General features: G+C 36.3%; 1 protein-coding gene across 2 annotated transcripts in view; it reads right to left on the bottom strand.

Annotated features, from left to right (window-relative positions):
• MTERF3 (mitochondrial transcription termination factor 3) overlaps positions 1–11,979 on the bottom strand; it is a 22,227-nt gene extending 10,248 nt beyond the window's left edge. The window contains exons 1-5 of one of the 2 annotated variants that reach the window (XM_006916668.3): positions 11,835–11,978; positions 7,962–8,101; positions 6,292–6,610; positions 4,875–5,027; positions 388–577 (exon numbers count right to left, since the gene is read on the bottom strand). In XM_006916668.3, the coding sequence (XP_006916730.1) occupies positions 388–577; positions 4,875–5,027; positions 6,292–6,595 (647 nt within the window). In that variant the 5' untranslated portion in view covers positions 6,596–6,610; positions 7,962–8,101; positions 11,835–11,978. Of the gene's footprint in view, positions 1–387; positions 578–4,874; positions 5,028–6,291; positions 6,611–7,961; positions 8,102–11,834 lie in introns of both variants that reach the window. The other variant, XM_006916669.3, reaches the window with a different exon arrangement.
• Positions 11,980–12,113: the final 134 nt, after the last annotated feature.

Raw genomic sequence — 12,113 nt, 5'->3', positions numbered from 1 at the left:
TTATCACACAGGTCAATACTATCCCACTGTACTGATATCACAGATTCAATAAATTCTTGGAATGTCGAATGAAGCATAAAAGTGTTTACAGAAGTGCTAATTAAAGAAAAAAAGGAACAACTAAAATAGCTAACTTATGGAAATGATTAAGCAAATTTTACAATAATCTGCCAAGAGAATGTCAACTGTCTACCATCAAAAACTGGCCAATAAAAAACACAAAAGTTCAGTCTTTCATAACTTTTAGTGTACCCCCAGATAATCCAGCCATTTGTTAATGGATTAAAAAAAACTTACTTGTTTCTGAAGAGAAACAAAGTACCGACTCAGCAAGAAGTTTTCCTTTTCATATAAAAATGGGCTGTTGAATTAAAAAAAAAACTCTACCTGGTTTTAAGATTTTCAAGGTCTTCAGAGAAAATAGCGTAATTTTTAGTCAGGAATGTTCCCAGTTGGTTATCTTCTATACCCAAATCTTTAAGAAACAGGAGTATTTGCTTAATGTCTTTTTCAAAATCCAGTCTCAGAAGGAGGTTGGCTGCATCTGGATGTTTTTCTATCTTAGACAAGTCCACTCCTATAATAAATTACAAACACCGTTTGAAAATAACTGCTTAACTCAGTCATTAAACTTCATACATAGAAGTGTAAGAAATTAGTGATGGAGATAAGCAACCTATCTGTAGGAGAACTGAGACAGGCCAATAGACACTTCTAAATATTTTTAAATTAAATTGGTTGTAGAAATAAAAATAAATTAAAATGAAAATACAGTATTTATTTCAAAGCCATATATAGAGGAAAATGGCACAGTTGGGGCTAAATTTCTACCCAAAATAAACTTGCTAAGTCACTAAACCTAGGATCATCGTCTTCGTCTATGGCTTCCTGAATACTGTTTGAAGGATGCACATGAGCCCCTAATGGGCTCCATGGTAATTACTTAACTGGTAATCCTGTAGGGTAACAAACCATAAGAATAAACAGTTTCTTTGAAGTTTTAAAAATCATTTCCTTAGTGATCATAAGGATTCTTTCATGATCATAATAATTGTTTTAAAATATGCTTATGATCCCTTCCATTGGGGGAATAAAAATGACCCTGTGTCTTACTCATTGTAATCTCCAGGTCTTTAGCACAGAGACAAGTACCTTGAAGGAGCTCAAGAAATGTATGTGAGAACTGGTGAACACATGCAGTCCTCAAGTACACCACAAAGCAGAAAGCATACAATTTTTACCCTTCAAATATTCTTATAATCTTAGGTAATCTAAGTAAACGAGACAAGGGACAAGAGAGAAGGAATAAGAAGGGGGGGAAACCAAGTTGTTATTTTAAATCATTCTTTGGTTATGGACATAATTAGATGTCAGCATTAATTAGGCAGAGAATCAAAGTAACCTGTAATTCAAAATTCTCATTAAAACTGAGGACTTTATTCTCTCATTTTTGCCTTTTACTGATTTTTAGAAAACTAAACATGAACAGGAAAGGCCTATTCCTTCTTTAGAGTAAACAGTTGAAGACAATGTAAACCTTAATTTTAGACTAAATTTCATATTCTTTAAAATATTTCTTCAGATTAAAAATAACTCTCAAACTGATTTCTAGATGCAACTTTACAGTCTTAAATATAAAAGCAATGAAATAAAAACATTCTTTAATGGTGTCCACAACTAGAAAAATAAATTACAATTAGATATTAGCTCCAAACATAATTCTAAACTCAAATTTCTTGCTTATAAGCAAGTATTAATATAAGATGGTCACAAATAGAAAAACAGATTACACACACACACACACACACACACACAGATAGACTAGAAACAGTTTTAGGATAAACAAAAAATCTGGCATAGAATAATAATGGCATTTCAATTCAAGGGTGGGGGGGAAGAACTATTCATCAAAAATAGTGGGGCTACTAGCTAGACACCTGAAAAAATTAAGAATTCTCTCTGTATCTGATATGAAAATAATTTCAGATAGGTATGAATCTACTAAATGTGTACTAACTCTAAAACTACTAGAAAACACAAAATTTAAAAAATAACATTAACTTTGACTACATAAAAGTATGAAAACTAAGTATAGCTTTCTGTATGATGTATATTTGCATAGAAAAAGGTCTGAAAGCTACTTAACAAATTGGTAATGGTGGTTACCTTTGGAAAGTGGAACTGCAGATGTAGAGAGGGTAAGAGTTCTTTCTTTTGTAATATTTGCACTTTTAACAACTAGATGTAATTCTTTTATAATTTAAACAAAATATGAAAAGAAAAATAAATTATGAATAGATGGAAAAATAAATTAGAAAAGTTTCAAAATCTGTGATAAGTAGGGGAAGGATGCTTTAAAAATAACATAAAGGGTTCAGACTTCAAATTTAACTAAATATTACAGCTTGCATGTGCTAAAGTGCCATACTCAGCATGAGCTGTCACACCCTGACTGTGCTGAAACAGAAATCCTGAAAAGCTGCCTTTTAACAGCAACAGGAGAGCAGAATCTCATCAGGAGGGCACACTGCTGTCAGCACAAATCACTTGGACTTACTCACAATTTCATTAACTTGAAAAAATAGTCAGTGAATGCCTACAATGGACCAAGCACTGTGGTAGGCTCGGGGGATATAAAAAATGAATACTACATGATTCTACCTTCTAAGTGACCAGTCTAAGTTGGCTTTATCCCATCAGTTCAGTAACTGTACACATTACTGCTATATTCATTTAGGGTTACACATATTTACTGTATCAATCAGGGTCTAGCAGATAACAACAGATAGTGCTCTAATGTTCAAATGAAAAGAACTTTAATGAAGGGACTCTATACAGTAGTGTGAGCAGAATTAAGAGAACAAGAGTACCCCTACAGAGACAGGGAGAAAAAGTATTACTCAAACCCAGAGGGAGCTAGAAGCGATTAAGGGCTGTTTAGTAGGAGCTGTTGTCATGGAGTGAGGCAGTTACATGACCCAAAGCAGGGAAGGAACAGGGAAAAAGTACTCCCACCTGCCCTCCCCCACCTCCTGCAGGTGCCTCTCTCCTAGTACATAGAAGTTAGCCTCTTGGGAAGTAGAACAGGCAGAGAAAGGCAGAAAACAGATCTGGGAAGCAAACAGAGAAGAACCAGGTTACCAAGATCCTCAAAAATACTGCCTGACAATGCAATCATGCTTCCTCTACAGTGTGCTGTCACAATATCGGCATACAGATGAAGAAATGGCTGGCACACATTCTAAAGCTCTAAGTATATTGTAAATTATTTAAAGGTAGGACCGTGCCATGTTTATCGTGTATTCCCCACAGCACCTATCGCAAGGTTAGGAAAGCTGTTCCAAAAGGAGACTGGCTCTCTTGCTTGTAGCAAGGTCACCTTTTTCTCTCCTTTGACCCCACAGAACACTTATTTTTATCTCTCATATGGGACTTATCACTTCACCTTTCATCCTTGCATTCTAGTTTTTCTTATATATGTGTATTTAGATGTTTGTAAAAACTTGAAGCTGCTTGAGAACAAAGGCCATTCCCTACAAATTTGGGTAACTTGCACAAGGACAGATGAGTCAACAATTATGTTGTTATTTTTGATAGGACTGAAGCAAGCGGGGATGAGCCCAGAGGAGAGTCACTCTACTTGGAAGGTCAGAAAAGACATATTAGAAGTTACCTGAACTTAAATGAAGTTCTCTAGCTGTCTGAGCTAGCCAACCAAATGAAGAAATTGGCAAGCAGTAAAGCTAAAAAAAGGTAAGTGAAGGACTAGAAAGAACTGATGCTATGAAAGGCTTTGAAGGATTTCAAGTAGGTCACTGACATAGTCGGATTTGCATTTTACAAAGAGCACAAATGTTAGAGAGGTTATCAAGGCAATATTACTGATAAGCAGACTATCAAGTTAGGAAGCTCCTAAATTTTCAGTGAAAAATGAGGACCTAACTAAGGTAGTGACTAGAGAATGAGAGAAACATAAATGGGTTTGAGAGAAAATCCCTTCCCTATCCTGTCCTCTCAATCCTGCAGGAGAAAGGAGGTTCATCATCTGGGAAAATCAAGTAAGAAAAGCGTCAGACAATGGAAGAAGCAGAAGACTGCAGTAAGGTGCTAGACTGAAAATACGAGGACGAAGTAAAAGTTTGCAGTGAGATGCCTTGATAGCCCTTAACAATCCAGATTCAAGCACATCCTATGTCAACAAGCTAAGATACTTATAGAGCAAGCCTACAGAGAACCCATCCAAATCAGGAGGACAGTAGGCTCCAGGAAGAAGATTAGGGGTAGAGGGGAAATGGAGCAAATACATCCTCTGATAGGGTTAACTGTAGAAAAAACTGTCCTGAGAGACTACTGGAAGGTGTGGGAAAATGTGGCATTAGGAACAAAGAAAACTAGTCAAATGAAAAGACAATTATTAACTATGGAAAAATGAGAAGTTGTATAGGAAGGAAGACAACCATAGTATACTTTCTGCAGAGCAGAGAGCTATATTTATAGTCATAATGCCATCACTGACAAATGATTTAATATAATATACTGTGAAAATCGAAGAGACTAAGGGAAAAGTATATGTGCATATACAAGAGATCAACTGATGTCTAAAACTAATGAACCAAGCAACTGCACTACAAGTAACTACAAAAACATTTAGAGGTTAAATACAAACAGAAAGAGCTATAAAAGTAGATGCTTCTAAGGAATGGGATGCAGAGCCAGGAAGGATGAAGCAAGAAGTAGTTTTTCACTAGAAGCCTTTTCACACTATTTGACTTCTGTTCATGCTTATGTACTTTGACAGATTAAAAATGCTCATTTAAACAAAAAGAGAAACAAAGAGTACACTCAAAAAGTACCTGTAGGTTATTCAGACTTACCTAGGAACACTAACTTCCGCAGAGTCTCAGAATGATCCACGTAGTCTCGAAGTGTGAATGTAAAGGGGGGCAATGGAGGGTCTGCAAGAATCTGAATAGCCTCCTCCTCGGAAATTGGCTGCAGTGGAGAAAGTGGAGGCAGCTGGTCTAGTCCTTTGAAGCCAGCCATGTGGAAAGAGAGAAGAAAGTTAACTCTCCAATCTGCATACTTAGAGCTATTTCTACAAAGACAACCTCTTCTCTGGTTTGCTTCTTTTTAAATTTTGGGATCGTTTTGGGATTAAACATCTAAGAAGTCTGAATATCTTCCACCAAGAGGAAAGGTTAAGACTATTTAGAAAGATCAACTACTCTTCCTCAAAGATAAGAAATTTCTTGGTAAATTTCTATTCCATAAGGAGTCCTGTACAAAATCCCTTTCCCTTTCCTTCACTTTTAATCAACAGTTAAGAATGCTAAAGATCAACTGAACTTCAAGTACATTTTGAGAAAGAGATGGAGTCTATCATAGCTTTACTTGGTCAAAATTACAACATATTCTACCAGCCTGAATTGTATGGGTTAAAGTCATCACATCATGAAATGTCTTCATTTTGATCCAATCCCCTCTCCTCCAAGTTATTCTCAAATAGGTCTTAAGGGGAACTTCTATGACTGTTTCTACCACCTGTAGTCCTTTGCTAAGTGACCCTCTGCTAAATGACTCAAGTACAGCCATGATTCTGAGGTTTTGTTTTGTCTTAAACAGTATGGAAGATACTGGAAACTGTAACCCACTTTAAGCTAATAAATCAGAAATGTAATTTTTTGTTCTATTTTTTTATCTCTAATCATTACATTTTCTCATTTCTTACAGCCAGCCTCTCCTCCTAGCCCCCCATACCCTCCCAGCTTTCTTTCATATTCTACTTAACCTAATATTATCTCATTTGCAATGAAATATTCCTTGCATGAAAATATTCCTAGAATAGGAAGCACGGGTGGGAGAGGACTAAAAAGTGACATGAGGGAGCTTTCTGGCATGACATAGCTGTTTTATTTGTTGATTGATGTGGTCGTTACACCGCTAAATGCATGTCAAAATTCATATAACTATATACCCAAAAAGGATGAATTTTTGATATAAATCATACCCTAGTAAACCTAATTCTCATCAGCAAAAAATTTTAATCTAAATAGTAAAGTATTTAGAAAGCAAATGTACATACAGCTAGAAAATCATCTTATACATATAAAAAGACAAACTTTTTTTTCTTAGTCAAATAAAGGTATAATAGAAGCAAATAAATAGAACTGGCATTGTTACTTTTCTTGCCTGGTATAAGATATGACTTAAAATGGGCTAATAATGTAAACAGGTAGCTTATTCAAATTACCAAAGTGGGGCAAAGGGGACTTTCTGAAAGTTAAGAATTACCTTCCAGGGACAGCTCTGTCTCCTGTGACTGTGAAGGAAGCATAGTGCTTTGGGGAGAATTAATCCCTTGTCTACTTGAGTTAGTATACTGGGAACCGTTATTCCACACGGAGGAAGTCCTGTAAGTCTTAAATCCCCACTGGAAGAAGCAATTGTCAGAGGACAGCTGAGGCTGAGCAGAATATTCATGCAACCATGTTTTTCCTGGTCTCTGAAAATGATTTCTGAGTTGTATAGCACTAATGAAGCCATTCAATTTAATTGAATTGAACCACCTGGGTATCCAATGGGCTGACAGAGCCATTTTTCTTAAAGTAGCCTACAAAGGAAATATATAACCATTAAAAGAGAAACTTATTTTCTTAAATGTTTAAAACAATATTCAAACAATAAAAGGATAAACTGGAAACTTTTTCTAATTAAAAGGTATTTAATAGATTTAGATGATTAAAGTAGTCACATGTTTAAGTACAAGGAAAGCTAAAAAACAAGACACTCTCAATTACCAATCAAAAGACAGGAACTTCTGAACTGGAAAAATAAATATATGCTTTATGGTTTAAAAACAAAGCAAAATCATTGGTGTACGAAAAACATTTAAAACAAAAATTTGTAAATGTTCAAATCATAGCTGAACTCAATAATCTGTTAATTTAACACTTTAAAGAAGAGAAAGTGATGCAATTAAGCATTCTTAGAATTTGGTCTGAAGGACGTTTAAGAAACAGATTGCTGATCAAAACAACACTGAGTTATTCAAATGTATTTTATGTATATACAGTTGACCCTTGAACAGCAGAGGGGTAAAGGGTGCTGTGTCCCCATACTTGAAAATCCTCATTTAACTTTTGACTCCCCTAAAACTTAACTACTGTTGACCAGAAACCTTATCGACAACGCAGCTGATAAACAAATATTTAGTACTTATATGTATTATATACTGCATTCTTACAATAAAGCTAGAGAAAATATTAAGTCATAAGAAAATACATTTACAGTATTGTACTGTATTTATCAATACCATAAGTTTGTCATCTGTTCACAAGATGAATCATGTTTGTCAGTATCTATATCAATATTGTCTTATATGATACAAAACACTGATGTCATACATATTACTAATACTAGACATCAAAAATTAAAAAATAACGTTAAAAGAAATTCATATTTATTAAGAGGTATGATGAGTCATGCATTGGTACTTAAGAAGCATCAATATAATGGCTTTATGGTAGCCTAGTGTAATCGATACAATTGTTTCACAGTGGCCTAGCGTATACACTAATCCATGCATCTTCATAAAATTCTTATGGCATACAGTAGCCATATTCATAATACAGTGTTGGAAACATTGTTACATTTTAAAAAATAACCATTTACCTGTGATAATAGGCTGATAGGCAGTTTCTTCAATTATGAGAGAGAGAGTGTAAAGGGGGCATATTGTATGGTAATATAATTCTTTGAAAGCAAAGTTATAAAACAGTAGGAAAACTAGCACATTATTTTGTATTAAATATCACTCGCTATATGGCTATGTAAGGATGGGTTTTCCACTTCCATACAAGTCTTGCACTCTATATAATGAATACTTAGTTGACGATGGTAAAACAAAAATGTCTCATATAGTACTTGCCGAAGTTATTAGAGTTTCACAGGAAGACACTCACATATAAACAGATAAGTTTATTAACTGTACATCATGAAGATTTCCTATTCATTAAGTGGAAGTGGATCATCATAAGGGTCTTCATTCTTGTCATCTTCATGCTGAGTAGGCTGAGAAGGAAGAGGGGTTGGTCTCGCTGTCCTAGGGGTGGAGGAGATGGAAGGAAAGGACAGAGAAACAGGCACACTCGGTGTAACTGTATGGATATACATTGTAATTTCCAACTTTTTTGATTTTTCATTTCTAAAAATGTTTCTATAGGGTACCAATCCTTCTTCCACTGATTGCTTTAGTTTCAGTGCTGGTATCATAGAAGGGTCTGTGTCATAAAAGAAGTCAAAAGCAGTCTTGGATAATCAGAACCCTTGTTTGTTTTCTGGCACTGCTTCTTCTACATCACCTGGCACTGGTTCGGAAGCATTCATCTCCATCAAGTTGTCTTCTGTTAATTCCACTGGTGTGATATCTATTAACTCTTGGATTTCTCCAAAATCCATATTTTAAAACCCTTCACTCCCCTTTTCTTCCTTACTAATAAATGTCCTTTGTGGCATTTTTTTTTTTTTCCAGAATAGGGCAATTTCACCTGCATTAAAAACCTATTTAGGCAGATATCCTTTCACCTCAATTATTTTCTTAATGATGTCTGGGAACTTGTCTGCTGCCTCTTGGTCAGCAAAAGCTGCTTCTCCTGTTACCTTGACATTTTTAAGACAACACTTTTTCTAAAATTATAAAACCATCTTTTGTTGGCATTAAATTCTCCAGCTTTAGATCCTTCACCTTCCTTTTGCTTTAAGTTGTCTGTAACAACTTTGCTTTTTCTCGATTCGTTTTAGAGTCTATAGGTATGCTTTTCTTATAGCAATCCTGCACCCACATAAAAACTGCATTTTCAAAACCAGATAAAAGGGTAATTCACAAAAAGTGCGAGGTTTTCACACTTGCTGGTGTAGTAGCAGTGATGGTTTCAAGAATTTCCTTTTCTTTTTTTGCAAAGGTTCTTATGCTGGATTCATTTATCTTGCAATGCCAAGCAACCAGAGATACAGACCTCAAAGCAATTCAGCTTTTTCTTGTAATGTCATGACTTTCCTCTGCTTCTTAGGAGCACTTTCAGCATCACTAGTGGCACTTTGTATAGATCTCATGGTATTATTCGAGATTTATGCTACTGCATTAAACTCAATGAAAAATACACGACAGCTGCAATAGATTACTTTTTACTGACACCCAATTAATTGGAGAGACAAACTGCTCACATAGAGATGATTACCATCACACAGCATTTAAGTGGATACTCGAAACATGAGCTCACTGCAACAGCAACAGAAAGTGGCTAAGAAATTATTACAGTAGTGCAGTATGTACTACAGTAAATTTCATGTAGTTATGATTTAATACCAATCTTTACATTTGTTCACATTTCTCTTGAGTGCGACTGTGAATGGCACCATGCACGGTCTGGTATTTAAGTATTTGTGTGCACAAGTTTTGATAAATTTTAACTTTTTATAATAGATTTGTATATAGTTTATAGTAGTAAATGATAAACTAGTATCTACATATATTTTATGCATTCATGACATGGCTAACTTTTTCTTAACGTTTTTGATATTATTAGGCTATGTGGTTCACTTGTGAATTTCTTCAAATTGTTGCAAATCTCCAAAATTTTTTTCCAATATATTTATTGAAAATAATCCACATATAAGTGGACCCACACAGTTCAAATCCATGTTGTTGAAGGGTCATCTGTACATTAGTCACAAAATAAAAAACAGGAAGAAATCTACTTTGTCTTAAATGAATCATCAAAATATTATCACTGCTATCTAGAAGGTTGTTTCTTACTTCATCCTAGGGCTAAACAATGTTATATCACAGATAAAGCTGTTACTCAAAAGGGAATTGAATAAAACCAGTTTTGTAAAATTCTATTTTTAGGAAAAAAGAAAAAGAAAAGCTTTCAATAAAAAAAAGTCACAGAAGCAAAATGAAGTGAGATAAGTATATAAGCAACCAGCAACGAATACATGTATTTTTTTGATGGAAAAGCATGCTTTTAAGATTTTAATCAAATAAGGCTGTCACTACTTTAAACTTAGAAATATGAAGGAATTTTATATTTAGCCAGATTAATTAGAAAGAGGAATCTGATGTACATAATTTCACTTTAAATAAGATAATACATAGAAAACACAGCCCAGAGTCCAGCATATGGAAAATGCTCCATGAATGTTAGCTATTATTACCATTGATTACACAACCAAGGATAAATAAATTGCATACAACATTTTGCTTTGTTTTTCTTTATACTGGAATTCAGCTTGTTTTATGCTCTGAATTAGACCAAATACTTGAGTGTAACCTTCTGACCCTTGAACAACTTGAGAATTGGGAGTTAAGGGCACTGATCACCACCCACAGTGGAAACTCTGGGTATAGCTTAAGTTTGCCTTCCACATAACGCAGATTCCCAATCATGAATGGAAAACAAAAAATACACAGACTTAGAGAAGTCTTCTGAAAGGACATTTTCAAAAAGTGAAAGTTGTACTCTCATTCTGAAATGACTTTAGAAAGGAAATACTCAAGATCGCCTGTGAGACAGGTGATTTTTGTTAAATTTTGGTAGGAAATGAGCGTCCAAACTTGTCAAGTTTTCCGTCAAACCTACGACATTCATTCTCTGCACAATACAGTCATAAGGCACTAAATTGGAAGCCAGAAGCCCTCAATTATGCTACGCTGAGGAGACTAAGTTTCTTGTGGTAGTCTAACACAATGTTTGGCCCATGAATGGGGTGTTCAATAACCATTCTTTAAATAACAGATTATTTTAAAGGTTATAGGTGCAATAAGATGATTCTTAAGGTCCCTATTAGCTGTAAAATGTTTTGACTTCTAAGAATTCCGTCATATTTCAAAGCCAAATACTGAAATCCCAAATTCATTCTGAAGCCTTTCCAGGTTCAAATTAAAATTCTTCCCACATAAAGCAGATTAACTTTTGAATTCTATCTATATTTATTAAAATACTTTTATGTATATAACTAATGGTTATCCTTCTATTTTTATTTACAAGCTCACTATCCTCTTTACATCACTTCATTGCTGTGTATACCTCTTAATAATTAACTGTTCGTTCACGATAGCATGGCTGGGTCTCATCTCTGGATTCACCCTCCCAGTGATTGTTCCCCATTGGCCTTGCACTGCTCCAATGTTTGTCGGATGGAAATCAATCAATTAATTGCAACTACGGTTAACTTATTTACCAACACAGCGAGTAAGTCGTTTGCATATGTGTACAAAAGTTCAACTTAATGATGTCTTCTAACATGACTCATCAGGAATATTAAAGAGGAAAAAAGCCTTTAGCCGTTAAAATTCTTTAGTACATTTAAATATCACATACTAGTTCTCAACTGTGTGCCTCTGTACTTCGCTAGGAAGAGGAATTGGCACTGAAATATTGTCTATCGAGGGCTCAATATTTCAACTTCTGTAAGGCTAATAAATGAAACCAGGAGATGTAGGGTGTCTGGAAAGATGGCTTCCTAAGTAATAAGGGGCCTCTCATCTACTGCTCGACGCCCTCTCAAAGCCATTTTCACAAGTCCCTTGTAGTTCTCCACTCCGAACTTCCGCAGGAAGCCACCAGACACTGAGTTTCCGCGTCCCCCGCAAAGCGCGCTAGTAGGCCAGGCGTTCGTCTCATCAGCCAGGGGTATAAACAAAACTCCCTCGATTGGGCCGCGAAGACCTAAAGGCCGTGAAAGGCCCTGGGACGCGGGCTGGACGAGGGTGGGTCGGTACCCTAACCCCTGCCAGGACAGCGCCCCCCGCGCTCCAGCAGCCCTCGTTTTACCTGTGGAGAGGCGTAGGTCTTGTGGTTTCCTTCGCGATGGGCGCCAGGCTGGCCCACCTACACGTACCGTCCCGCTACGCCGAACTCCGGCATGTTCGCCAGCCCTGCGGGCGCCGCGGCGCTGCCCCGCCCACGTGGGCTGCGGCCCGAGTGGGCGAGACCATCTGAGAGACCGCGTGGGGGGAGAGCGGGCAGCGCTCTGGGGAAAGAGCCGTCCAGGGACCGCAGCTTCCCTTCTCCCGCTCGCCACTACCCTTAGGCTTCATCCACTGGGGATCT

This window comes from Pteropus alecto, unplaced genomic scaffold (genome assembly GCF_000325575.1).
Source record: "Pteropus alecto unplaced genomic scaffold, ASM32557v1 scaffold164, whole genome shotgun sequence".
NCBI lineage: Eukaryota > Metazoa > Chordata > Mammalia > Chiroptera > Pteropodidae > Pteropus > Pteropus alecto.
The sequence above is the reverse complement of the archived record's forward strand: the minus strand, read 5'-3'. Positions and strand labels throughout refer to the sequence as shown.